We start from the raw sequence: 26865 nt of genomic DNA, 5'->3' as shown, positions 1-26865 counted from the left end.
GTCAGTGTGTGTGTATATATTATTGATCTCAGAGAGAGAGAGGGAGAGGGAGAGGGAGAGGGAAGCATCAGTGATGAGAGAGAAGCATGGATTGGCCGCCTCCTGCACGCCCCCCACTGGGGATGGAGCCCGCAACCCAGGCCTGTGCCCTGACTGTGACCTCCTGGCTCATAGGTCGACGCTCAGCCCTGGGCCACGCCGGCCGGGCGCCGTCCCGTCTGAGACGTGCTCTTCCCTCGCCGCCGACGTCGCTCAGGGCGGCCGGGGCTCGGGTCCTCCTTCCAGTCCTGGCCTCGGCGGCTGTTTTCTTCTTTTTTAATGAGGGAGCGAGAGCGAGAGAACGAGGGGGGAGGGGGAGAGGGAGGGAGGGGGGCACCGGTTTGTTGTTCCACTTAGGCAGTTGTGGGTGCTTACAGACACTGAGCCTGCAGCCTGGCGCGCCGGGGACGGCGCTCTAACCAGCTGCCGGGCCAGGGTGCGGTGGGTTCTAACGGCGGCCAGGGCTTCCCAGGGCAGTGTGTGCGCCCCTCCCCAGGCCGGCTCCGCCTCCGGCCTCTGTCCACGTGCGCCTCTCAGCTCCCCAGCTTCCTGGTGTTTGCACGGAAGCTGCCCCTTCCTCCGAGCGGGGCTCTGGCTGTGCCCACAGGTGCTGAGACTTCTGTGGGGTGTGTAGTGTTTGTGTGTTCACATCCAGGACTGCAGCAGCTGCGAGAGCTCCCTAATGCACGCCCCCGGGCCAGCGGCACCGCGATCCACGCGGCGGCCTCTCCTCCCTCCATGCCGTCTCTCCGAGGAGCCCTGGGCAGGTGCCTAAGAAGGCTCCTCATCTGAGTTTGCTGTGGATTTGGGGGACATCCCCCAAAGGGGGGCACCCACCCCCCTGTTCACCCCCGTTAGGTGTGCTGGGGCACAGGCCGCATCCCTCCAGGCTCCTCTCAGCACTCACCCGTCCGGCCACTCAGAGGGGAGGAGGCACCTCATCGTGCACTTGCTGGGCTCGCAGCTGTGGGTCCCAGCAGAGGCATCGCAGGCGTCAGCTGCCGCCCCCCCGCCCGGTGCTGGGCTCTCCCAGGCACCCTGTCCCCCCTGTTCTGTCACGTTGTGGCGTTTGCTTCTCTGTGTGACCCGCCCTCTTTGTTTCTGGTTTCTCTGGTTGAGAGTCTGCACCCACATGGGGAGATGGTCCATCACGCCACCACCCTCCCTGGACCCCCTCAGCCCCGCCTCACCCGCCAGTTCTCACCTGGGCCTCTCTGCTGTGACCACATGCGGGATGGAGGCTCTGCTGTCACCACGTGTCAGCGTTTCCAAGGCGCCTGCAGCCAGCGGCCCTGCTGGCGGGGGGGGGGGGGGGGGGGGGGTGTCGAGGCCAGGAAGCTGGGCTCGGACGGGAAGCTGGGCTCCGACGGGCGTCGGTGTGGCCGGGTTTGTGTTAGTAACGGCGTCGTGTGCCATTGAAGCTGCACAGGCTGCGGCGTACAGTCCAGTCCGCCGGTCGTGCCGGCGCTCGCGTGAGTCCCAGCTCGCTCGGGGCGGGCATGAGGGCAGGGGCGCGGGTCCCTTTGGGGGCTCACGTGCCGTGGGGTCGAGCTCGCACACCGAACGTGCCAGACCCTCGGAGCGACGCTCCACGCGGCGAGGCTGCAGCGGGGGCTGCAGTGCACGGAAGAGGTGGCAAAGTCACGGAGTCCGACCCCGCCTGGGGCTGGGCGTAGGGAGGAGCCCAGCCTGAGTGAGCCCCCTCGGGGCACACCTCTGCCTTGCGGGCTTCGAGTCCCCAGACATCTGCCCAGCGAGCCCGGCCTCAGTGGGTCCCCCTCAGCTGCTCTGTCGCCTGGCCTTGGGGGCGGTGCTGGCTGCGTGTGTCTCCCCAGCACAGTGACGGGCTGGTGAGGAGCTGGCGATGGGCTCTGCTGCCTCTCTGTCCTGTCAGCTCTGGGACAGGAAGTGACCCCACCCGGTGTGGTCCAGCCCGACTGGGGGCAGCCTCGAGGGAGCAGTGCCGCGTGGTGAGGTGGGGTGGGGGCACTGTGGGGGTGCGACCTGGGTCCCTCAGGTAGTCAGCTCTTCCCCAGCTGCCAGGCTGGTTCCTCGGGGCTGCTCCCCAGGTCCCCACCTTGAGCGGTGGTCACCGATGGGTCAGTGTCAGCAGCATGTGCAGGTGGGTTGGGTGGCCACGAGCCAGACAGTACGAGGACACCGTACAGCCTTCGCCTCCCACAGCCACAGCCCTCGCCAGAGAAAGCGGGACCAGCTTGTCGTTTTCTGTGGGCCGAGCGGAGCCCACTTCTCACCGGCTTGGCCTGGGGTGCAGGCGGGTGTGCGGCGGGGGGAGGGGAGGGCTCCCCAGCGGTGAGGACTTGGCTCTTCACCCTGCAGCTTCACCGTGCCCCGCGGGGCCTTGGCCTCTGTTCTGGGCCGTGCAGGGCCTCTCGTGGGGGGCGGGGCAGCAGCTTACGGGCTGGGGGGGGCTTGCTCAGAAGGGGGGTGCGCAGATCGTCCCTGCCTCGAAGCACCAGGCGCTGCTCGCGCCCTGGCCGGGATGGCGCGGGAGGTGAGGGTGCCAAGCCGTGAGGGTGTTTCTGTGCAGCCCGCGCCAGGCGGGAGCCTGTGTCCTGCGGGCTGCGGGAGCCCTGCCCAGACACCCTGAGGTCAGGGACTGAGGGAGGCTCGCCCGCCACGATGCCCACCCCCGCCAGGCCGAGGTCTCAGGCCCGTGCCGCGTGGAGAGCAGTGTTTGGTGGCTCGTGGATTCACAGGGAGTTTGCCTCCAGGGACGCGTCAGGTTTCAGGGGAGCGCGCAGCGAGGGCGCACGGTGCGGGCAGGGCCGCCGGGCGGCGCTCGGCTCGGCGCAGGGCCCAGCGGTAACTGAGGTCGCCTGTGTCCCAGGCCGGCGCCAGATCCACCACCTGGGGAGCCAGCTGCAGCTGAACCAGCACTGCCTGGACACGGCCTTCAACTTCTTCAAGATGGCCGTGAGCAAGCACCTGACCCGCGGCCGCAAGATGACCCACGTGATCGCCGCCTGCCTCTACCTCGTGTGCCGCACGGAGGGCACGCCGCGTATCCTTTGCTGCTGGAGCCTCGGGGACCCGCCTGGTTCTCGGGCGGCGCCTCTGGGATGTCGGGGCGCAGTAGCTGCCGTGACTTGTGTTCAGGTGAAGCACCTGGTAGATTCGCCGCCCGGATGATGCCGGCTTCGGGGCCGCCCGCGCAGCGCACGCTGTGCCTTCGTCCAGAGCCGGCTCTCCGCCGGTTCCTTGGGCTGCAGCCGAGCTGTCAGCGGCCTGTGGTCTGAGTGCAGCCAGGACGCGGTGTAGGGAGGCTTCTGTCCCCGGCGACGGGCCACTGTGTGCGGGGCCCTGGGCGGAGGGACAGGTCTACACAGAGCACCGTGTGGCCCGCTGGCCGCGTCCCGCCTGCTGCTGCCCTCGGACCCTGCCTCCTGGCCTCAAACCAGGGCTGGTGAATGGGATTGTGGGTCGCAGGTCTGGGCGGGCTCCCCGAGCCTGAGCTGCTGTCCCCCGGCCACGGCATGCTCCTCTGCTCAGGTCAGTGAGGTCTGTTCTCTCGGGGCCGTGGCCGGGCCGGGCGTGAGCAGGGCTGCTCCCGCTGGGGAGGCGCAGTGAGCCCCCTGGGTGGCGGCTGTCTCTGGCTCGGGCCTGTGGCAGGTCCTCCCTGCAGACTCGACCTGCTCTCTCTCCCTGGGCCGCTGTCGGCTGACTGCGGTGCCCTCTGCCCGTCTTGTCCAGGAGCAGGTCTGTTCTTCCGAGGGTTACCAGGTAGTCTGTTTCCTCAGGAACAGCTTTACGGAGAGGTAGTCACGTACCGCACGATTCACCACCAGCTGTGGGGCTCAGAGCTGGTGCCCGCGCACTGTCCGTGCTGGCACCTACGGAGCTGGCACGTATGGAGCTGGCACCTACGGAGCTGGCACGTACGGAGCTGGCACCTACGGAGCTGGCACCTACGGAGCTGGCACCTACGGAGCTGGCACCTACGGAGCTGGCACGTGGGTGTGTCCCCGAGCTCCATGCTGCCTCGCTGGGGCCCGCCAGGCCACTCAGCCAGCAGCCGCGTCCCCGGTTGTGTAGGAGGCTCCCCCTCCCCACTTCCTTAAAACACCAAACTTCTGTTTTGTTGTTTACCGTGTTGTGCACTGATTTTACTTCAGTGACTTCTTTTTCTTTCTTTCCTTTTGTTTTCTTTGGGTTTGATTTACTATTTTTCCTTGAGACACACGATTTTAGTTGGTTTTTCTAACGTAAGCGTTTGAGACCCTAAGTTCTCTGCAGGTGGGTTTTGTTCAGCATCGTGCAGTATTGTTTTGTTTTGTTTGCTTTTTAAATATATTTTTATTGATTTCAGAGAGGAAGGGAGAGGGAGAGAGAGAAACATCAGTGATAAGAGAGAATCATTGATTGGCCGCCTCCTGGGCATGTGCCCTGACTGGAATCGAACCCGGGACCCTTCATTCCACAGGCAGATGCTCTCTCCACTGAGCCACACCAGCCAGGGCGCAATGTGCAGTTTGATGTGTCGTTCCGTTCAGAATGTGTTCTCATTTCCATGGTTACTTCTTAGATCCTGGACTCACCGAGGAGTTGTTGGTCGCTTTGAAGACAGTGTCCTTGTCTGACCAGCTGTAGTGTGACCGTGAGGCTCACGGACAGCCCTGCGGGAACCGGTTCCCCTTGCACCGAGGCTGTGCACAGCTCGCAGGGTGGGCCTGTGCCCGAGCCTGGAGGAGCACACCGGCCGCGGGGCCGGCTCCGGCCGCTGGGCGGCCGTCAGTGACGGTCAGGCTGCCCTCGTGGGTTTGGCTGGTGGTGTGAGGCCGAGACCCCCCCCGCCCCCCAGCACACGGCCGCCTGCTCCTCCTGGGTCTCCCGATGTCCACTGTCTTCAGGATGCAGCTCGGACTGCGGGCCATCCTGGTGGAAATGACTTCCCACGTCCTGAAACCCTCTGTCACCCGCTCCCTCCACCCGGCCGTGCTGGGGCCTCCCGGCCTGTCGGTCTCCGTCTTTTCAGGTCTCGTGAGCAGTGGTGATGGCGGATTTTCAATCCGGTTCAGGTTTATCCATTCGCTGTCCTCTCCCCCGACTCCTCTTAGAGAAATCGAGTTCCACTGCTGCTTCCCTTGCAGCGGTTCTCCACCTTCCTGACGCCGCCCTTTCATACGGCTCCTCATGCTGTGGTGACCCGACCATAACATTATTTTCGTTGCTACTTCATCACTGTCATGTTGCTCCTGTGATGAATCGTCATGTAAATATCTGATACGCAGGATGTATTTTCAGGGGCCGCGACCCACAGGTTGAGAACCTCTGCTTTAAGGGCTTTGCTAGTCACACAGGTTTGCTTACCTCGGTGCTTGCCTTGGGGTTTAAGGCCTGTGCTTGGGTGTGTGCGCGTTGCCTGCAGTTAGAACGTGGGCGCCTCCCTCCCGCACGGGCCTGGCTGCCACGGCTCCTGTGCTGTCACGGCCGTGGCGCTGAGGGTCCCACCGAGGGGTCCTCCGTTCCTCGGCATCCCCTGCTCCCCTGTGGCTGCTGTGGGGGCGACCCAGAGCCACGCGGGCAGGTTGGGGCAGGGCTGCAGGTGCTCCTGTGAGGCCGCAGGTCTGACACGTCCGGTGCTAGGGCCGCAGCTCGGGTGAGAGCGCCAGCCAGGCTCTGCCCACAGGTGCCCAGAGGCTCCTGTCCCCCCCCCCCCCCCGCCCCCCCCGTGTGGGCTCTGCGGGAGCTGCACTCTGCTAGGCTGGGGGCAGTGTGTGCAGAGGGGAAGGGGAGCCGCTGGGAGTGTGGGGGAGGGGCTTGCTCATGGGGCCTCTGTCCCGGGCGGGGCGGGGCCTGTGCTGAGTGGTGCCCCTGCAGGAAGGCTCACCCGGAGCCAGGGGCCCTGCAGCGGGCGGCGGTGCTGGGCAGGCCTCTCTGCGAGGCTCCGGTCGTTGCTGATGGCGCTGTGCTCTGGGCACTCACCCTCTCGGGCCCATTAGGGCTGGGGAGGAGGTGCCGGCTGCCATCTCCCTGCCCTGCCCGCCCACCGCTCAGCTGGAGGTCAGACCTACTGGGTGACACTTGTCTCTGGGCGCCTGACGAAGCACGAGGTGCGCTGTGGAGGAATCTGTTCTTTTAGTTCTGACTGTTGACGTCCCTGTTAACTTCACCAGTGAAGTGAGTCTGAGCCTGTGATGTCCCGTCTGTGATGGTCTCGAGGCGGATGGCCTCGTGGTGAACTGGGCCTGGGCACCAGGCAGCCGGTGGGCGCGGACGCCCTTTCCAAGAACCGCCTGGGTCTGTGTGGACTCTCAGGCCTGGCCTGAGCCTGACGGGTGTTACTCACCATCATTCTACACGTTGCTGCGTCTCTTCTCAGAAGGCACGCTCAGCGCCACCCACCAGAACACACAGGGACCCGGAGGGAGGCAGAGAAGGCTGGTCCCTCTGACCTGCCTGTCCCAGCGAGTCTGGCCTGGTGTCCCTGAGGGGAGGTTGGCAGAGGCTGCCGAGAGGGCAGTGGCCCATGGCTCAGGCTGACAGAAGACCCCAAATGCACGTTAGTGGGGAACACATGTGGGTTGGGCCCCACGAGCATGCATGGCTGTTGCCTGGGGTGAGGCCATGGGGATGTGGGTGGGGGTCGGAAGCTGGTGGCTCAGACAGTCCTGCTCAGAGGAGGAGCTTCCTCCCAGCTGGTGGCCAGGCGCCTGCCATCCCTGACCTTGACCCTTGACCCTTGAGCTTGGTCAGGCTGACGTCCAGCCTCCTGCTCTCCAGCACCACGCAGGTTGGCCCCGTCACCCTGCAGCCCTGCCGCCTCGCGCTCCCAGGCCTGCAGGGGCGTCAGGAGCCCCGAGGCTCAGCCCTTGCTGGGCATAAAAGGCGATGCCAGGGTCTTGGTGGTGTGGCGGGATGAGTCTGACCGACGTGCGTCGTGCGACCGGGCCTCTCGGGAAAGGGCAGCGCCGTCCCGCGGCCGGTTCCCAGCGCCCCTTTGGTCAGCGCCCTCCCGAGTGTGGGCCCTGCTCCCGCGAGCTCGCGCCGGAGCCTCCCGCGCCGGGTCCTGTCACTCCTGGAGCGGCTGCCATCGCCCAGGTGGCGCGGGCCCTGTTGCTGGTGCGCAGGGCGAGGCCGAGGCAGCTCCGGTCTGTTGCGTGGCCGCGGGAGCCGGGCCGCCCGGGGCTGGCACCGCTTCGCCGGGAGGGAGGCTGGCGCACTGCTTCTCTTGGGAAGCGCCTGCTCAAGCCCCTGCCCACGTGTTTGCCTTTATTTTATGACGAGGGCGCGGCGCACAGGCTCCTGGGCGGGTAGAGGAAGTGGACTAGAGGGTGGCCACGGGGCGGGGCGAGACGGGCGGGACACACCCTGGGAGCCAACCTCCTGCCTTCCCTCCCTGGCCGCTGGCACCTGGGGTGGCGCCACAGCGGTGTACACGGGGTCCCACGGGCAGGTGGCGTCCCTCGGCCTGGCCTGCGGGGTTCTTGGGCGAAACCTGCTCTCCGACATCCCCTGAGGGGTCCTGGATTGCGAGAGGGTGGTTCTCGGGTGATGGGGCTCCCTCCTCTCTGGTTCCGGGGAACCACCGCTGCCAAGTCACCGCAGCTCCTGTGTTGAGCGTCTGCCCCCTGGTGGTCAGTGCCGGCTGGTGCGCTGGTTGCTTAGCCTTTTATATGTATAGTTTTTCTAATAGGCTTCCTTTTCTAGACCAGTTTAGGTTTACGGGAGTGCTACGTCGTCCTGTGTCCCCCCCACCCCCCCAGCCCCACCCAGCTCCCGTCTGCTCCTGGCACACGTGTGGCATGTCACACTGATGGACCTGCATCCACACGTCATACATCATCACGTCACTCTGACAGACGCACATTGTCTGCGTCACCATAGTGTGTGCGTGCCCCGGCCATCCGCCACCCTCCCCTCCCCCCGCCCCCCGCAGCCCAGGCCTTCCCGCCGTCCTGTCTGATCACCCCACCCGGAGCGCACCTGGCTGGACCGCATTGCAGCCTCTGCGGTCAGTTTGCTCTGCTGTCTCCGCGTCACTGGTCGCTGCGCTGTAGTCCCTGCGGCCGTCCCGCCTCCCCTGTGTCCTGTCCCCACGGCAGTCATGCCTGAGATCGGCATGTGGCCATGTGGCCGCTGGGCCGCCCTCCCGGCAGGGCCTCAGGGTTTCTCTGCGGGACCCAGCGCCGCAGATCCGGCAGCACTCTCGTTTGACAAGCTCGCCTCAGCGGCTCGAGCAGGTTCGTGTGCCTCTTCTGAGTCTCTAGGGCCTGTTCTGGTGGCGTCTGAATCATCCGCCAAGAGCCAGCACAGGGCCGTGCCCGTCCCCCGGCCGCCCCTCGGGCACAGCCTGTCCCAGCCCTGAGTCCTCAGTGATGCTGCCGCGCACTTGTGCCGGGGACCCCCTGGTGCAGGGACACCTGATGGGTGGGCTCTCCCTGTCCTGCTGGGAGGCTGTCACCTGCTGCCGCCTTTCCCCCCGAGATGGCGCCAGTGTAGATTCCCAGGTGCACTGCTCCTTGACTCTCCTGCAGACATGCTCCTGGACCTCAGCGACCTGCTCCAGGTGAGTCCCTCTGAGTCCCTTGTCCTCGGGGATGCGGGGGGTCCATAGGTGAGGGACACACGAGGGCGTGCTCTCTGGTGGGGGCACTGGACCGGGGGTCCCTGTTTTCCCAGCCTCAGCACCGGTGGAGAGACCCAGGTGGGACTTGGTCTTAGGCAAGGGCAGTTCTTTTAAAGGAAAACAACGGACCCACGTGGACGCTTTAAACAACCTCCAAACCTGTATCCACAGTCAGTTCAGAGGAACTCACCTCCTGGGTACCAGGAAGCGCCTTCCTGTGGGGCAGTGGTTCTCAGTCTGGGCTGCACATCAGAATCCCCTGGGAATCTTTTAAAATCCTGATTTCTGGGCCTCGTCCTCCGGAAATTCTGTTTCTTTCTTACTGATGTTGTGGCTCCTCCCCAGAACAAAGAAACAGGATTTCCGGAGGATGAGGCCCAGAAATCAGGATTTTAAGAAGATTCCCAGGTGGTTCTAATGTGCAGCCAAGGTTGAGAACCACTGCTGTAGGACCTCATCTCCAAAGGCTGACTGTGACGGGGGGCCCAGTAGGAGGGACAGAGCAGGTGGGACACTCGGGGGCGGGGCCAGGCCGTTGAGGTTCTGCATGTCCCCTGCCCTGGGTCAGCCCATGGTGACCATCCACTGAGGGGCCCGAAAGAGAAGCCGTGCCATTGAGGACAGACAGGATGCGGGAGCAGGGTCCCCACATCCCACCCTGTGGGCGAAGCTCGCCCCGATCCAGTGTCCCCAGGTTCAGGGCCTGGGCCGACGGGCAGGCAGACTTTCACCTCAGGTGCTGCCGTTCCCCAGCCGCCCGACGGCGGGGCCTCACAGGTCCTGCGGGAAGAGCCCCGGGGTGAGAATCGGCACCGCACGTGCGGGCGCCCAGGGCAGGCGGCTTCCTCGGCACCGGCACCTGCCCGGCAAGGCGGCAGGAAGTGCCCGGGGCCTGCTGGCGGGTGTATTCTGGTAGTTCCTCACGTCCCGGCTTTGGAAATGGGGAGCCATTCGGGTGTCCAGACGAAGAGGGCGGTTGGAGTGGATGGTCCCGCTCACCGGGGGCCGAACCGGGGCCCACAGGAGTCCCTGTGCTGACCCGCAGGTTCAGGCTGGACACACGTTTTGCTCAGACCTGAAGCTCCGGGGGGAGGAGCCTGCCCTGTGAGGGCCTCACCCTGGGAGCTCACACGGCCAGGGCTGCCCATTGAGAGGGAACGGCCAGGGCTGCCCACTGAGAGGGGACGGCCAGGGCTGCCCACTGAGAGGGGACGGCCAGGGCTGCCCACTGAGAGGGGACGGCCAGGGCTGCCCACTGAGAGGGAACGAAGAGGCCGAGGGCTGGGCTCCCGTTTTGTTCTTACTCACAGCCCCCGAGGCCCAGCACTCCCTGGTGGACTCAGGTGGGACCCTCCAGCAGGAGCCGCGGGACCCCCTGGCACCACGGCCTGCTGGGCTGGAGGAGGCCGGACTGGGGGCCGCAGAGGGTTCTTCAGAGGCTGGACAGGGAAGTGCACGTTCTGAAGGGATAAAGCAGACATTTCCTCATACAAACGCCCCCCCCCCCCCCCCGGCTCTCCACAGGTGAACGTGTACGTGCTGGGGAAGACGTTCCTCCTGCTGGCCAGAGAGCTCTGCATCAACGCGCCCGCGATAGGTAGGCAGGGCCCGCGTGCTGGGCCAGCGCCCAGGAGGGTTGGAGGGGGGTGTGCGAGGGTGAGCACAGGGCGAGGTAAGAAACGTGTCCCTGATGCTGCCAGGAGCTCAGCAGTGACGGTTATTTCTGATTTAAAACCAAAACGCTGCAGTCAGTCAGTCCTCTGTGAGTGTGGACGAGGGTGCAGACAGCGGGCGGGGTGGGTGCTACAGCGCGTGGGGAGAGCGCCGGGCAGCCAGGTGCCCGGGCAGGTGGACCTCGGCACGCACAGCCGCCTGTGTGGCGGAGCTCTGCCAGGAGCACGGTTTTGTCTGCTGGGCAGGCCTCTTCCTGTGCCTGTTGGCGTCCAGGAGAGCAGGCCCGGATCACCCAGGGGACGGTCCCCGGGCTGGGCAGGCAGGGTCCGGTAGGAGGGCCTGGAGGCTGCAGGGCTGCAGGACGGGCTCCCCGCTGAGTGTCGCCGTCCCCCCCCCGCCCCCCGGGAATCCTGCTACGTTCCCAGAAGCAAAGCAACGGCCCAGGGAGAGTGCTGTTGGAGGCCAGAGCCTGCCGCCCCGCAGCGCACCTGGGGGGCGTTCCCGCTGCCAGGCATGTTCCAGGGGCTGGACCCTGGGACCTTGCGAGGCCCCCCCCCCCTCGAATCCGAGTCCGTCCTAGCGTAGAGCTTCGTCTGAGCAACTAGGACACGGAACCAAGCGCAAGACTTCTGGCCTTTTCCAGAGCATTCTGGCTGCAGCCCTGGGCCGCAGCTGCTTCTGACCAGTGAGCACTGTTACGCACGTAGGTTTCTCCTCCACTGCCGGGCGGCTGAGAACTGAGCACACTGCAGCACCTTATCTGCCTGTGGCTCTCACTTTATTAAAACCCAAGAGAAACGATATTAAATGACTTTTCCCAGGTTTTAGATTTGGTGGGAAGGTCTTAAGCTTAGAACAACTCAGAACAAGATCTAGGAGGGTGGGAGGGACGACCATCTAGCAGGTGGTGTGGGCACCCCCAGTGGGGTCCGGGCTGCCCCCCGCCCCCAAATCTGCCCTCCACCTGAGTGTGCACCCCAATGTGCAGGAGATGTGATGAGGCTCAGAACCCGGGCTCTGGCCGTGTGGAAACGTCTCGCTTATACCTCTGGCTACAGCCAGCTGCGCACAAACGGTCTGGAGTCCTGAAGCCTGTCCTGCCGGGGAGAAAGCGTGCGGCCCCGTCCCCCCAGCGCCCGCCCACCCGCGGCCTCAGGCGTAGAAGATGAGCTCGGGGATCTGCCCACCCTGCACGCCGGTGCCGTTGGTGCTGTCGGAGGAGCACTGGAACTGGAAGGTCACCTTCCCGCACTGCACCTCCGTCAGGCCCTCCTGCCCGAAGTAGCTGAGCTCGCTGCCGTCCAGCACGGCGCTGGCCGTGTAGAAGGTGTCCTGCTCCACCTGCACCGGGTGCTCGAACCAGACCGGGAAGGTGCTGCTGGAGCCGTCGGACACGAACCTGGTCAGGCTCTGGGCGAGGACCACCCCCAGGCGCTTGAGCTCGATCTTCACGCTGTACTCGGCCTTCCCGGAGCTGGACCCGTACAGGCCCAGCCCCGCCACGAACACCCTCCTGTCCGCCGCGAACTGGATGCTGTCGCAGCGCCCCCGGTAGCGCCACTGGTTGCTGCGGTAGGCCGAGGACTGGAAGCGGTGGCACCTCTGCGGGGCCAGGCCCCGCCTCTTGGTCAGCGGGAAGTCGAGCGGGGGCTTGTTGGCCGCCGTGTACCACAGGAAGATGTTGTGTGTCTCCTCCAGTGTCAGGATGTCCGACTGGGCGGCGCCGTTGGCAAACTCCTCCAGGGTCATGGTCGGGATGCGGACCAGGTAGAGGGCCGGCCCCAGGACGTGCCTCTTGTTGCGCGGGGTGGCGGGCAGGCCCTGCCGCTTGCACTCGGCCTCGGCCCAGTTGAGCACGGCCTCGAAGACCACCGCCTCCTTGGTGTTGAGGGCCTCCCGGGTGACGACGACCTCCAGGGTCTGCCAGTCGATCTCGCAGAAGCCCTCGGACCGCAGGGCCATCTCCGCCTGTGCGTCGATGACCTCCCAGCAGCGCTGGGTCAGCTCGGGCTCCTCAAACAGCCGGCTCTGCGACAGCAGCACACAGGCGTTCTTGGCCTCCAGGCTGGTCTCCAGGAAGTGCACGCAGGCCTTCGCCAGCGCGGGGACGATGTACTTCTTAGCTGCGTAGAGCGTGGCCAGCACGGTGTCCGCCTCCAGGTCAATCTCATCGCTGTACATGTACCTAGCAGGGCAGGGACGGTCACAGGCCGCCCGGGCAGCGGGCACGGGCCCTTGGGACTTCCCCTCCCGGAGGCTGGCGGGGGCGCCAGGCGGTGGGACCACCGCCCTTCGCTAGGGGAGCCCCCTTACTTGAGCATGATGAGGAAGGCCGCGGGCTCCACGTCGGGGATGTGGATCTCGGGCTTGACTTCTGCCAGGTCCCCGTAGAACATGGCATAGAAGACGGAGCTACCGACGGCCAGGACGTACTGTGCGGGAGAGAAGCCGCCCTGAGCCCGGGCCTCCCACCCTCGCGGGGCAGGCGGTCAGCTCGCCACCGGGAAACGGCCTAGCGCCTTGGGGCGCTCCAGGGCCAAGCCGCCACCAACCTTGTGGGCAGGCACTCTCTGGGCCCCGCCCGGGGGCCCCACCACGAAGTGGACGTCGGCCATGAGCTCGTTGTTGAAGAGGAGCGCGTTCCTGCAAAGGGAAAGGCACGGGCTGGGCTCGGGGCGCGGAGGCGGGCGGGCGAGGGCGCGGCGCGGCGGGCGGCTCACCTCTCGCGCAGGGTCGGGTGGCAGGACTGCCAGTTGGGGCTCTCCGCGTTGTTGTTGTCGGGCGCGGGCAGCGCGGGCGGGGGCGGCGGCGGGGCCGGCGGCGGGGCGCTGGGCGGGCCCTTCCTGACCGCGGCGGCGGCGTTGCTGTTGGCAATGTCCGTGGCGGTGGCGGCGGCGGCGGCGGCGGAGGCGGCGGGCGCGTACAGCTCCGCGGCCATCTTCACGGGCAGGGCCTTGGCGCGCGGGGGCGGGGTGCCGGGCGTCCGTGGGCCGCGCCGGAGCCTCGGGGTGGGCTCCGCCAGCACCAGGAGCGCGGCCAGACACTGCGCCACCCGGCCGTGCAGACAGGCCAGGGGCAGCAGCATGGGCCCGGGCCCCGCTCCCTCGCCCGCCGCCTGCCCCGCCGCTGGGGGCGCCGGTCCAGCTGCGCGTCACCGCGCCCGGGCCCGCCCCTCCCCGTCCCGCCCCGCGGTGACGTGCGCGCCCGCGGCCCCGCCCCCGGGGCTGGCTCTGCCCCCCACGCACGACGAGCGCGCCCGCGGCCCCGCCCCTCGGCGGTCAGGCGGTGGAGGCGGCGTTCCCTGCCCCGCGTCCTGGTGGTCCTGTGGCCCCGTGTCCCGCGGGACTGCTAGGGCCCAGGGCAGGGCCGGCCTTGGAGCTGTGCCCCGGCTCCAGGTGACTTCCTTGGAGCAGGGATGCTCCACACCCTCGGCCCCTTCTCTTTCTTTTTAAACGTTTGTTTACGGGCTGACTTGCGCGACCCGGCTGCTTTACGGTACGCGCTCCCCACCGATCCAGCCCGCCCCTCGGTGCGTGGACAGGAGGCTCCCCGCTGAGCCGCCGCCAGGGCTCAGTGGCGGGTCCTGTGTGCGCCCAGCTGGGGTCCCGCCCGCCGGCGGGCCGTGGGGACCTGCCTGGCCAGGGCTTCTCCCCGTTTTCTAATCAGGTTTTTGCTGTTAACCAATCCTCGGGGTTCTTTGCGTTCCCGGTGTTAATCCCTATCAGACGGGTGACCTGAAAACACTTCCCCCCTTAGTGCCTTTCCAGAAATCCTCACCTGAGGACGTATGTTCTTACTTTAGAGCGAGGAACGTGGATGTGAGAGGAACGTTGATCAGCTGCCTCTCGTAATCGCCCGCCCCACCGAGGATGGGATCGCGGCCTGGGCCTGGGCCTGGGCCTGACGGGGATGAACCCGCACCTCTTGGTGTGCAGGACACGCTCCAACCAGCTGAGCTGCACGGTCAGGGCCTGTTTTAACAATGGAGCTGAGAGCCCTGGCCAGTCTGACTCAGTGGATAGAGCGTCGGCCTGCAGACTGAAGGGTCCCGGGTTCGATTCTGGTCAAGGGCATGTACCTGGGTTGCGGGCACATCCCCAGTGGGGGGTGTGCAGGAGGCAGCTGATCGATGTTTCTCTCTCATTGAGGTTTCTGACTCTCTGTCTCTCTCCCTTCCTCTCTGTAAAAAATCAATGGAATATATATTTTTTTAAAAATGGAACTGAGGGGGGCGGGGAGAAACATGGGTTTGATGTTCCTCCCACGTGTGCACTCACTGGGTTACTCTTGCACGCGGCCCGACCATGGGTCAAACCCACAGCCGTGGCCCGTCGGGGTGACGCTCCAACCGTCCAGCACCCGGCAGGGCCGAGGACATGGGTAAACACGGGGTCGCCTGTTTCCCCTTGTCAGTCAGCTCAGGGTTTGTGCGAAAGTCTCACGTTGTTGGATTGGAACTTGTTTCCAGCACTTTCTGCTGTGCTTCGCTCTCGCTGTCCCTCCGGGTGTCTGTCTTGCCTGTGAGGTGCTTATTTCCTCTGCACCTTTGACTGCCCTGCACGCCGCCAACGGACGGCCCTGCTGTGAGGCGCGGCCCCCCTCCGCTCTGGGCATTTCTGCTTCGCTTCAGTGTCTCTCAGACACACCCTGAGTTTGCCTTCTCTCCGAGCGATGAGTCCCACTCAGGTCTTGTGCTGTGTGTGGGGTTTGCCGCTTTCGCCCGTTCCCTTCCCGTCCACATGTCCTGTCCCTCCCGGCACCCCCTCTCCTGGTGGGTTTGTCTTTACCAGTATTTTTAAAGTTATGCCAAAGCCCCGCCCCCACCAGGACGGGCTCTTTTAATCACTTTTCACCCCCTGCTCTGATGGCTTATGTTTTTTAAAAGTAGTTAGAATTCTTAACAGTTACGTTATTTTTAAAACATATCTTGCTTTTCTCCCCAAAATATTTTTTGGAATCCAAATCACACACACACACACAGACACAAATCTCAGAGGGAAGGCGGGGCGTGGGGGTGGGAGGGGCAGAGATGAACCAAAGACCTTGTGTGGAGTCTGCAGAGCCCACGGACTCACCACGTGTGGTGAATGCCTGGGGGGGGGGGGGGCGGCTAGAAAGGGTTAGTGGGGAAAAAAGGGGACGCCCGTAATGCTTTCAACAAGATTTTTGGAAAGTAAATAAACCGTAAAAGAAAAAAATAAACCCCAAACGAATCCAGAGTGAGACACCATGGCGGACGTGGGCTGTGGCTCCTGGCTGCCTGGGCTCAAGCCCCAGTCGCCGTGGTGGCCACAGGGCATGTGGCCTTGGGCGCCTGAGCTCTGCCATCTGCGCACCTGGAACAGGGAAGAGGCACAGCCGCCTGTGCTGACTGGACGGCGGTGGGTCTGGTGGTGCGACACGGGTCGCTGGGGTCCACGCAGTCCCTCAGGGACGCGCTGCTTCAGGGGCTGGTGCCACTGTCTGTGGCCTCGAACCTTTGGGTGGCAGCGCTTGGAGGGTCTCGGGACGCCCAGGCCCAGCTCAGGCACGGAAGCCCCATGGACGGAGGGCGGCACGGCCGGGCCTGTCCCCTCTGCCTGCTGCTGTGGGGGCTGTAATACCCTCACCAGCCCCTCCTGTGCCTCCCGGGCCTCCCAGCCTGCCCTCTGCCCTCTCCCCCAGCAGCCCCGGGAGCAAGGCTTTCTGGGACAGTCCTGTCCCCGGTCTCCCCCGTGTGCTGCGTCACCGGCCCGCACAGCCCTCCGTCCAGCTGGGCCTGCCGTGGTTGTCCACTTGGTGGGTGGTGGGTGCTGCTGTCTCAGAGGCTGGAGGCCCCAGAAAGCCTCGTCCCAGCGCAGAGCTGGCCTGGGGCGCGCCTGCGAGTGGCCTCTGTGCGCTGTCCCCCAAGCCGGCCGCCTCCCTCAGGGAGCAGGCACTTGGGCGAAGGCACACACGCAGACAAAAGGGCGCAGGGAGGGGCGTCAGCCAATAAGCGCGTCACAAGTGGGCTCGGCCTCGCAGCGCCCATAGGCAGCAGCCGCCCAGCCTGGGGCGGTGGCGGCCAGGACCCCTCCCTGAGGCAGGGGCTGCAGGTTCCAGGGGAGGGTCCTGGGGAGCCTGTGGGGGCGGGGGGCGAGGCCGAGGGGCCGGCCTGCGCTGAGGCGCGTGTCTGCGCAGACCCCTGCCTGTACATCCCGCGCTTCGCCCACCTGCTGGAGTTCGGCGAGAAGAACCACGAGGTGTCCATGACGGCCATGAGGCTCCTGCAGAGGATGAAGCGGGACTGGATGCACACCGGCCGGCGCCCCTCGGGCCTCTGCGGGGCAGGTACGGGCCTGCTGGCCGCCCGCGGGGGCTTCTGCCCTGACCCTGCCGCCGGGGGTGCTGGGTTGTCTCCAGAGCTGCCTCCCAGCCTCCTGCACCCTCTCGGGCTCCCACCTGCTCCCAGGTGCCCTCCACCGGCCGGGGCAGGGGCGGGACCTGGGGCTTGACGGCTGGGGTGCCTGCTTTCGGGTTGGCTCCCTGGCCCCCAGGGGTCAGCTGTCCAGTGTATCCAGTGGCAGCTGCCCGCAGACGCCTTTGGGTCTGTTGGAGCCCTGGATCTGGAGTCCCCTGCCTTCCTCTTGGCCCCGTGCCCAGTGCCCAGGGCCCACTCCTTCCTGGGACGCCAAGGGCCCCTGCGCCCCCATCAGCTCCAGCGGGCACACGCTGCCCGAGGCCCTTGGTCATTCCGTCCAGGACCAGCCCCCGCCGCCGGGCCACCTGCCCAGCACAGGCCCTCCCGTCCCAGGCCCTGAGGCCTCAGTTCCACTTCCACGCAGGCCAGCGCTGCTGACGGCTCTGCGGCTCCGGGTCCGCAGGACACGTGCTGGTTGCCTCACCGCGGAGGGTGGGCAGCACGCGTGCACGTGTGAGCCCGGCAGCGGCGTGTGGATCTCAGGGTCTGACACCCGCTCTGGCCTGAGCCACCACGGACAGGACAGAGCGCCCAGTGCAGGGAGCTGACGTCTGGGTCGCAGGCACCGGTTCTGCTGCCTCACCCCTGCTTCCTTCCCAGCACTTCTGGTCGCAGCCAGGATGCACGACTTCCGGAGAACCGTCAAAGAGGTCATCAGCGTGGTCAAGGTGTGCGAGTCCACGCTGAGGAAGAGGTGGGTGGCCGTGCGCAGGCTCGGGGCAGGCTGCGTCCTCCTTCCGGCTCCGCCCGGCCTGCTGGTCGGGGCCCCAGCGCAGAGGGGCCGCCCTCTCCCTGCCCAGGTCCCTCCTGGGGCCTCACCCAGGCCGTCGGCAGTTGGCGGCCCCTCTGAGCAGGTCAGGTGGGCGGCAGTTTATAGAATTGCCCAGGCTCAAGCGGGTCAGGAACGGGCACTGAGGGCGGCCTCACCGTGTCCTGTTCGGTGTGACTGTCACCTGAGGAAGCTGAGCTCAAACACAGGCCCCAGGTCCGCGTACCGAGTGGCCCAGTGAGGCCCCGGCCGCCCGGCTCGGCTGCACAGGCCGTAGCTGCCGCCTGTCCCCCGTGTTGTCACAGGCGGATGGGCCGTGAGTGCCTCTTCCGCTTGCAGTTCTTTTAATTCTCGCACACGTTTGGGAGGGTGCAGGGTGCTGGGAGCTAACCTTCAGGGACACGGCCACCCGGCAGCCTTCCTCCCGGCCTCTCCATCCACCTTGCTCCCAGTCGGGCTTGAGCTGTGGGCAGGACTGAGCAGGACAGACAGGCTGCCGGAGGGCCAGGCGGGGCACTGCCGGGGCCGCGCCCTAAACTGCCGGCGTCAGTGCTGTGCAGGGCAGCAGGGCGCCTGTCCCATCTCTGTCTTAGGCTCACGGAATTCGAAGACACCCCCACCAGTCAGCTGACCGTGGACGAGTTCATGAAGATCGACCTGGAGGAGGAGTGTGACCCCCCGTCGTACACGGCTGGCCAGCGGAAGCTGCGGGCGAAGCAGGTGGGCCCACCCGCGCAGCGGCCTGCGCCTCCCGGTCAGCGCTCGGTTCTGCGACCTAACGCTGCACGTCTGTGTTGCAACACGGTGGTCTGCATGCGTGCCCGTGTGTGGGGAGAGGTGCACATGGCGGTCCGGGGGGAGGGGCACAGGGATCCCCTTCCCAGGCTGTCCCCCGGGGCGACTGGCGTGGGCCTGGGAGGTTTGTCTAGACAGCTGTGCACACGTCCCCTGGTCGGGACCCCGGGCCCTGACCCTGCGGCCCTGGCCTTTGATCAGCCCCGTGAAGCGTGTTCCCAGCAAGGTGGGCGTCGGGCCCTGTGCCAGTAACGGCCTGCAGGCACCGCGTCCGGCTGACATCCTGGTCACTCCTGGCCCTCAGCTCAGGTCTCGTCTCTTGGTTTTCAGCTGGAACAAGTCCTGTCGAGAAAACTGGAGGAAGTGGAAGGTGAGCAGCGTCCTGCCCGCAGACCCCTCGCTCTGTCCTGCCCGCAGACCCCTCGCTCTGTCCTGCCCGCAGACCCCTCGCTCTGTCCTGCCCGCAGACCCCTCGCTCTGTCCTGCCCGCAGACCCCTCGCTCTGTCCTGCCCGCAGACCCCTCGCTCTGTCCTGCCCGCAGACCCCTCGCTCTGTCCTGCCCGCAGACCCCTCCATCTGTCCTGCCCGCAGACACCTTGGTCCAGGAAAGGGGTTTGTGTTCACTTCCTGCTCTTCACTGGTCCCTCAGGGGAAATCTCCAGCTACCAGGACGAAATCGAGACTGAACTCGAAAACAGCCGGCCCAAGGCCAAGGGGGCGCTGGCCAGCCTGGCGAGAGACGGTGAGTGCGCCCGCCCCTCCCTGTCCGCCCTGTCACCACAGCCTGTGTCCCCTGCCCGGGCTCTAGGCCCTGCGCTGAGCAGCTCCCAGCAGCCAGTCCACTCGCCTTCTGGGCTGACGTCCCCTCGGGCTCTTGTTCTCAGATGCAGGCCGGCCCCGCTCACTGCCCGTGGGTAGAGCTCAGCCCTGGCTATGCAGCCGCAGGCCCCTTGGGCCCCTTTCCACGGTGCCCCTCGGTGCCCGTCCTGTCCAGCCCCACCCCAGGCACCCTCAGGGCCCCTCGCGCCTGCAGAGCTGCTGTGGCGTCCTGCACAGCGTGGTGCCCGTGTGGTTTCATGTTTCTCTTGTCGCCCCCTCGTCCCCCTGCCCAGGGCTCAGCCCTGTCCAGGTTGGGCAGCTCTGGGCAGGTCCCTGTGCCCGGCCTCAGGCCCGGGAGCAGGTGGTGGCGTGCTGCCCTGACACTCCGTCTGGGCGGCAGGCGCCCTGGCTCCTCTCCAGGGCTGAGTCCTGCCTCCAGCCTGTTCCCCTTCTGCACAGGATGGACCAAGTGGGTCAGGGCTGTTTGTTGTGAATTCTCACCTGAGGGCATTTTCTTTTTCTTTTTTTTTTTTTTTTAAATATATTTTATTGATTTTTCACAGAGAGGAAGGGAGAGAGACAGAGAGCCAGAAACATCGATGAGAGAAACATCGATCAGCTGCCTCCTGCACATCTCCTACTGGGGATATGCCCGCAACCCAGGTACATGCCCCCGACCGGAATCGAACCTGGGACCCTTTAGTCCGCAGGCCGACGCTCTATCCACTGAGCCAAACCGGTTTCGGCGCATTTTCTCCGTAGCTTTTTCAGAGAGAACCAAGGCGGGAGAGAGACAACGATGTGAGAGAGACACATCGATTGGTTGCCTCTTGGCACCGTAGGCGGGAGGAAATCCACAACCCAGGTGCCTGCCCTTGACTGGGAATCGAACCTCCAACCCTTTGGTGCCCGGACCAACGCTCTAACTGCTGAGCCACACTAGCAGGGCTCTTAGGATACTTTAAAAAATATATATATTCTTGCTGATTTTAGAGAGGAAGGGAAAGAGAGAAACATCAGCGATGAGAGAGAATCATTGGTCAGGTGCCTCCTGCATGCCCCACACCGGGATGGAGCCTGCAACCCGGGCATTTGCCCTGACCGGGAATCGAACCCTGACCTCCTAATTCATAGGTTGATGCTCAACCACTGAGCCACACTGGCCCGGCTGTTAGGTTACTTTTGATCTTATTGTTCCACGGTCGTTTTCTGTCTTATTTTGTTATTGTTCGTAGCTTTGTTTCTGGGTTTTTCTTGATGGGTTAGTGCACGTCCGTCACTGGCTTTACATGGACCTGCCGCTGCTGCTGCTGCGTCTTGTGTTTGAGCCGTGGTCTCTCCTGCAACTGGGCTGAGCACGCAGGGCCGCCTGCGCTCCCAGCACAGGTCCCGTTTCTCCTCGGTGCTCGAGCCGCGGGAGACGGTGGAAGCTCCGGGGCGGATGGGAGGTGCCTTCTGTGTTGCGCACTCATCGCGTGATGCGGGCAGTGCTGCTGGCGCTGTCCCTCCTGTGAGCCGTGCCCTGCGTGTCTGGCGGACATCATGGGTGACGCCCTAGGCCTGGGCTCCACCCCTGTGGGGTTGTCTGCGGCCACGACTCCGCTTTCTAAGCCCCATGGACACAGGGCCCCATCTGTGACCCTGCGCTGGCCGTGTGGGTGCAGCGCCCTCGTGGTCTGAGCGAGGTTGTTTCTGGGGTGTTCTCTGCCCCGGCCTGGTGTCGTGTTTGTCCACCAGTTTCCCGGATGTTTCCCATGCTCCTCCTCTCTCCAGCCTCCTCGCCACCCCCTCCCGCACCGCGGCTGCGTGGTCAGGGCGGCGGGCGGGGCAGCCCACCGACCACCCAGGCTCAGCGCCCATGGAGCAGGACGGCCGGCCGCCTTGGCTGCGGGGCCGCTCCTGGGTCCCCCTCCTGAGCCATGCCTGGGAGCCCATGGCGGCCACGGCTGCGTGTGCTGTCCTGCGTCGCTGTGCCCTGGTGACATGGGGCGGGAAGCGATTCCCAGTGGGTGCTGGGGCGGCTGGGAGGCAGCCAGCAGGAGGCGGCCCTCCCTCCCTCAGGCGCGTGCTGCGTGCGCAGGGCGGAGCCACCGGAATGTCCAGCCCGTGGTCCCCACGTGACTGCCCTGCTGTCTGGGGAGCGAGTGGTTGTCCCAAGGGACGCGTGTCAGGATGGAAGCATGACACTCGCGCCACCTGAGCCCCCGTCGTGAGGAGCCCTCGGAGTCCAGGCGCCCTTCCCCAGGGGCCTGCGCTGTGGGCGGCGGCCAAGTGACTGCTCCCCCGCAGGGCCCATGCCCCCTCCGCTGTTGCTTGGTCTTGGCCTCGTCCCCGGCAGCGCCTGTCCCTCTCCAGGCGGCGGTGCTGACCCGGCCGGCCGGCTGAGGACAGTGTTGGACGGCACTGAGCGCTGTGGACGTTCCCCACCACCTCGTGCGGACAGTGTGCCCTCCTGGGCCAGGGCCAAGGGGGCGAACGCGTGTGTCCGAGAACCCCCGCCCCTTCTGCTGCCCACGTGGCCGCCCGTCGTCCTGGGGGCACGTGCTCACTCGCGCACAGCGGTCTCCCCGGCTGAGTCTGGCCACTTTTGACGGGCGTGTCCTCGGCAGGGAGTGTGAGTTCTTCGTCTCGTAGACACACGTCCTGGTCAGCCGTGTGCTTTGCAGTAAGTCTGTGCGTTGTCTCCAGTTCTGATGAAATTCGATTGATCGGTTTTGTGGATTCTGCGTTCAGTGCCATTTCTAAGAAGTTTTTGCTTCATCTAAACTCAAACGTGCCCGGGCCAGCTTGGCTCAGTGGATGGAGCGTCAGCCCTTGGACTGAAAGGTCACGGGTTCGATTCCCGTCAAGGGCACGTACCTGGGTTGCAGCTCGATCCCAGCCCTGGCCAGAGGGCGTGTGGGAGGCAGCCCAGCGAGGTGTCTCTCAGCGGTTTCCCTCTCTTCTCCCCTCCGCCCACTTGCTAAGAATCAGTAGGAAGAGGCCCTCGGGGAGGAGTCCCAGGCTCAGAGGCCTCTGCTGTCGCTGGGGGGGTCCTCCGAGCTACTGCGTTCGAGCCTGTGGCGTCTTGTGTTAACTTCGCCTGAGGCGTGAGGCGTGAGGCGTAGCCGGGGTCGGTGGCGTGGACGGCGGGCGGGCGCCCTTTGTGACAAAGCCACGGAGGCGCTTTTGTCCTCAGGAGCTCAGTTAGCGGCGGGAGCGCCCGCGGGGCCGTGGGAGTGTTCCCACAGCGGGGGCCTGGCCCCTGTGGGCTGACGGGCGGACTGTGCCCCAGGCCCCATCGAGGACACCACGGCCAGCTTGTTCGGCGAGGAGGACGCCGAGGACGAGGAGCTGGAGGCCGCTGCCAGCCACCTGAACAAGGACTTCTACCGGGAGCTGCTCGGTGGCGGCGTTCCCGGCAGCGCGGAGGCCGCGGGCAGCCCCAGTGGGAGCGGCCAGCCCCCTGCCCTGGAGTCCCTGCTCGGGCCCCTGCCCACCGCGGCCAGCCTGGGCATCTCAGACTCCATCCGCGAGTGCATCTCCTCGCAGAGCCAGGAGCCCAGTGAGTGCGGGCGGGCGGGCGGGCAGGCGGGGTTCTGGGTGTGGTGGGTGTGGGTTGCCCCTCAGGCGCGTGGGCTTGCTGGAGGGCACTGCGGCCACCTTGCAGGCTGTGAGCAGTGACCCCGGCGGGTGCTGACACTCCGCTGCCAGCAGGGCATCACTCTCTGGGACCCTTGTCTGCTGGCCTGTGGCTCGGGTCCTGGGCAGAGCCCTCTGTGAGGTGTGGCCACAGGCTCCCTCCTGCCCCCTGTGACCCAGAGGCACTGTGCACAGGCGTCCTGTGGGCAGATCTTAGCTGAGAAGTCATGGCCACGTGTCACAAAGGGCCCTGGGGACGGAGCCTGGCACCCTGTGCCCATCCTCTGCCCTGTCTAAGCTGGTGGGGCCGTGCCGGCTGAGGGCACGGTCTCCATGGTCAGACAGACATCGCCTGCTGAGCCCCAGCCCCACAGTGACCCACTGAGCAGGCACAGGGGCTCCCGCCCCGGGAAGGGACTTTGGTTCCCTCAGGTCACTTCCAACGGCAGGTCCTGCTCCTCTGCTGGGACCAGGCCCTGCGTAAGGCGGCCCTGACTCCCCCGTGGAGGGTCCAACCCCTGGGCACTGCTCAGCAAAGCTGTTTGGCTGCCTGAGGTTCACCATGTGCGTGGCAGGCGTGGCAGGGCGGCTTGCCCAATGGCTGTGGTGGCCTGGGGGAGGGGCGGTGGCATGACAGTTAAATCTGTCAGGTCACCTCACAAAGGGGCTCTGTGTGCATGGACCCTGGGCAGGTCCCGCAGGCCTGGGGCAGAGGTCCTGAGGCAGCGGGGACTCTGGACCCTGGAGCAGAGGCCATTCTGGCCGGAGCTGAGAACAAGGGGTGCCTTGGAGTGCCTGGGGGGCCCCAGATGCCTGCTGTGGGCTGATAGCAGGGGCTCAGCAGAGGCGGGGAGAGGCCCCGGCAGCCCGTGGGGGTAGAACTTGCTCCCTCTGTGCCGGGGTCGTAGCTCCTCTCCCTGTGCACGCACATGCACACGCACACGCAGGAGCAGCGCCAGCCCCGTGGCTGGTGAGGAGGAAGCGGAGTTCGATAGCCCGGAGAGCATGGGGTGGAGTGGGGCCAGAGCCTGCTGACCGCTGTGCTTCCCTCTAGAAGACGCTTCTGGGGACGGCGAGCTGGACCTCAGCGGCATCGACGACCTGGAGATCGACAGGGTGAGTGTGCTCGGCACCCTCCCAGGCGCGCCCTGCCGGGGGCTGGTGCTTCTCCGGGCCTGGGGACCCCTGACCCAGAGGCCCACAGGGGCCCACAGGGGCCCCACCGGGCCGGGTGCAGGCCCTGCGGCAGGAAGGCCGCCCATCCTGAGGACCCAGCACTGACCTGTGAGCTGCCCAGGGCTGGGAGCGCCGTGGAAAGGTGTCCCTGCACCTCCTGGGGGGAGGCCCAGCGCCCAGGTGAGCGAGCCCTCAGGCGCGCTGTGCTCCCCAGTACATCCTGAACGAGGCAGAAGCCCGCGTGAAGGCTGAGCTGTGGATGCGGGAGAACGCTGAGTACCTGCGGGAGCAGCGGGGTGAGTGCCGCCCGCCCTGGCGCCCCGGGTGGGAGGGGGGGCCTCGCTGACCAGCTGCTGTTGGCCTTTCAGAGAAGGAAGCCCGCATCGCCAAGGAGAAGGAGCTGGGCATCTACAAGGAGCAGAAGGTGGGCGCTGCCGGAACCACTGCCCTGACGAGTGGGGCTGGCGTGGGGGCCGGTGCCGGCTGTGCACTCCGGTGGGGAAGTCCCAGGCAGGCTGTGGGGCCTCGGGGCCTCAGAGGGCCGGCCTGCCCTGCCCCGCTGCTGCCTGGCTGCCCGTCCTGTGTGGTCACAGTAACGTGGCTGAGTGGCTCCTCTGTGGTTGGACGGTAGTCTGGCTGGAGCTGCCTGGGGGAGTGGTCAGGCCTGTAACCGACAGAGAAGAGACAGGAGCTTGCGTGTGGCAGGCGGGCGTCGCGGCAGCCAAAAGGCTGAGCTCGCAAACCTCTGGACCCAGAGAGAGGGAGGCTGGGAGGCCAGGAGGCCAGGAGCAGGGTCAGGGTTGGGGCCTGGAGCTGGTCCGTGGGGGGCTGCTCAGGAGGCTGGTGGGTGGAGAGGCAGAGGCGGCTCCTGCAGGGTCTCAGCTCAGCGCCAGGACGCGTCCAGGGCCCACCCTCCCCGCTGGTGACAGCCCAGCCCAGGCGCTCTGCTCTGCCCTCTCTCTTTGGCCCCGGCCGGCAGGGGAGGGGCCGCGTGGTGGGCTGGGGCAGTCCCCCCTCACTGGGGAGGTGCAGTGGGGCGGGGGCTCAGGCCCCTTCCCCATCCTGAGAGGAGGAGGTGGGCGCAGCCTGGGGGTGGCTGAGCCCCTCCTTCCCTGGAGCCCTGGGCAGCACCTTGTGGGTTGGGGGTAACGCTGGCGCCTCCCGCAGCCCAAGAAGCCGTGCAAGCGCAAGGAGCCGATCCAGGCCAGCACAGCCGGCGAGGCCATCGAGAAGATGCTGGAGCAGAAGCGCATCTCCAGCAAGATCAACTACAGCGTGCTCCGCGACCTGGACAGCAAGGGCGGCGCGCAGCGGCCGGACGCGGGGCCCGAGGACAGGGCCGGGGCCAGGAAGCTGCCTCGGAGGAAGAAGCCAGCCGGCAGGAGCGGGGCCGACCCTGTGGCCAGCGTGGGGAAAAGGTGCTGGGCCGGGGGCTGGGCTGGGGCGGGAGCCGTGTGCCAGGGACCGTGTCAGTGCTGGCATGGTGTCCACTGCCCTGGCCGGCTCAAACCCAGTGCGGGGCTGGGCCCATGTGGGTGCAGCCTGTCCCCTGGTCCCTCCAGCTCCCCTCAGCTGTGCCCGGAGGGACGGAGGGATGGGCTAAGGGCTGTGCATGGGCTCTGCGCCGCCACCCCGCCTCCTGCCACCAGCCCTGGGTGTGGGGCTCCTGGGCCGGAGGGGAGCCTGCCTCAGGTGGGAGCGCTGTGGTCCCCGCTTGGCCCCTCGCAGGTGACAGCGGGAAAGGTGCCCTGGCTCTGTGTTTGGAGGGTATGGGGAGGGAAAGCAGGCCGGGGGGAGGGGTGCTCTTAGCACAAGTTGGGTGCCCCCTGCTGTGGGCCTGGAGGGTGCCAACCCTGACCTGTGTGGGGGCAGCCAGAGCTGTTTGCTGGGAGGAGAAAAGCAGACTTGGGCCCAAGAGTGCTCCTCCTGCCCCCCTCCTGTGCCCCCCCTCACCCCCTCCTGTGCCCCCCTCACCCCCTCCCGTGCCCCCCTCACCCCCTCCCGTGCCCCCCTCACCCCCTCACCCCCTCCTGTGCTTGCTTTCAGGTTGAGGCCAATGGTGTCCACACAGGCGGCTAAGAAGGCAGCCTTGGGAGAGGTGTGTGTGGACACAGCCAGGGCGGGGCCTCGGGGAGCAGCAGCCCCGCAGACGTGGGAGTGAGGAGCTGGGACAGGCCACGCTGCTCAGCGGGCAGAGGGGGTTCTAACGCCCTGGGCACGGGGAGGAGTGTCCGGGGGGCCTGGGGCCCGCAAGCTGAGTCCTCCAGGCCTCCTGCAGTCCTGCCAGCCTGCGGCCGTGTCCTGGGCTGTCGGAGAGCCTCTGGGAAGTAAGGCCAGAGTCCCGGGCACAGCCGTCCTGCCGGCGTCCCTCTGAGGATGGAGGCCTGGTCTGGGGACGGCCCTCCCGGCCGGGGCAGGGTCTTCACTCCTTACTGTCAGGAGAGGGGTCCCCAGGGGTCGCAGAGCAGCTGCAGGTGCAGGCTCAGGAGGGGCCGGTCAGCGTCCCTGGGGGTGGCCCGGAGCCTTGTTCAGAGCTGTCCCCTCACTCGCAGACCCTGCCCCCAAACCCCCCCGCCCGCGGCTGCGACCCGGGGAGGCCCGCGGCGGTGCTGGTGGAGAGCGGGCCTGTGTCGTACCACCCCGAGGAGGACGCCGAGGAGGAGGACCCTGACCCCGAGGAGGAGGACGGGGAGCCCTGCGTCAGTGCCCTGCAGATGATGGGCGGCAGCGGTGAGGGCCCCGCGGGGCTGGACTTCCTGCCCCTGCGACCCGGGGAGGGACTCTGGACGGAGCGGACTATGGGTTTTGAGGCCCTAGGTGGGCAAGATAGACTGGCCAAGTCTGCCCCTGGGAGACCGGGGCCCGGGGTGCCCGGGAGTGATGCCCACAGACGAGATGTAGGGGTCCCACCCACCTCACAGTGCACCTCACACAGGCCTTTG

General features: G+C 66.3%; 2 protein-coding genes across 6 annotated transcripts in view; one reads left to right on the top strand and one right to left on the bottom strand.

The window, feature by feature from the left end:
* The window catches only part of BRF1 (BRF1 RNA polymerase III transcription initiation factor subunit), a 46724-nt gene that overhangs the window by 10561 nt on the left and 9298 nt on the right, over positions 1 to 26865 (top strand). For 4 of the 5 annotated variants that reach the window (XR_004967187.1, XR_004967186.1, XM_036306350.1 and 1 more), the window contains 15 exons: positions 2891 to 3064; positions 8538 to 8569; positions 10154 to 10226; positions 16463 to 16612; positions 17343 to 17436; positions 18105 to 18231; positions 18637 to 18676; positions 18957 to 19049; positions 22401 to 22670; positions 23802 to 23863; positions 24138 to 24219; positions 24292 to 24347; positions 25091 to 25341; positions 25970 to 26021; positions 26476 to 26653. Coding sequence is in view for 3 of the 5 variants with exons in the window: in XM_036306350.1 (XP_036162243.1) it covers positions 2891 to 3064; positions 8538 to 8569; positions 10154 to 10226; positions 16463 to 16612; positions 17343 to 17436; positions 18105 to 18231; positions 18637 to 18676; positions 18957 to 19049; positions 22401 to 22670; positions 23802 to 23863; positions 24138 to 24219; positions 24292 to 24347; positions 25091 to 25341; positions 25970 to 26021; positions 26476 to 26653 (1734 nt within the window). In the remaining 2 variants the exon portion in view is untranslated. The remainder of the gene's footprint in view (positions 1 to 2890; positions 3065 to 8537; positions 8570 to 10153; positions 10227 to 16462; positions 16613 to 17342; positions 17437 to 18104; positions 18232 to 18636; positions 18677 to 18956; positions 19050 to 22400; positions 22671 to 23801; positions 23864 to 24137; positions 24220 to 24291; positions 24348 to 25090; positions 25342 to 25969; positions 26022 to 26475; positions 26654 to 26865) is intronic. The other variant, XM_036306349.1, reaches the window with a different exon arrangement.
* On the bottom strand, positions 11056 to 13477 carry BTBD6 (BTB domain containing 6). The gene is made up of 4 exons (XM_036306351.1): positions 13024 to 13477; positions 12856 to 12946; positions 12617 to 12735; positions 11056 to 12488 (listed from the first exon to the last, which is right to left on the bottom strand). Exons 1-4 carry the CDS (start codon positions 13386 to 13388, stop codon positions 11456 to 11458), a joined length of 1608 nt encoding a protein of 535 aa, XP_036162244.1. The 5' UTR covers positions 13389 to 13477; the 3' UTR covers positions 11056 to 11455.

This window comes from Myotis myotis, unplaced genomic scaffold (genome assembly GCF_014108235.1).
Source record: "Myotis myotis isolate mMyoMyo1 unplaced genomic scaffold, mMyoMyo1.p scaffold_m19_p_41, whole genome shotgun sequence".
Lineage (NCBI taxonomy): Eukaryota > Metazoa > Chordata > Mammalia > Chiroptera > Vespertilionidae > Myotis > Myotis myotis.
This window is presented reverse-complemented; position numbering and strand designations above follow the sequence as displayed.

Excerpts from the sequence above, each read along its gene's own strand:
- BTBD6 (XM_036306351.1), bottom strand. The coding sequence starts at position 13,388 with ATGCTGCTGCCCCTGGCCTGTCTGCACGGCCGGGTGGCGCAGTGTCTG. Across the intron at positions 12,947-13,023 it reads CACCCGACCCTGCGCGAGAG|GAACGCGCTCCTCTTCAACA; the intron begins GTGAGCCGCCCG and ends TTCCCTTTGCAG. Across the intron at positions 12,736-12,855 it reads AGAGAGTGCCTGCCCACAAG|TACGTCCTGGCCGTCGGTAG; the intron begins GTTGGTGGCGGC and ends TCTCCCGCACAG.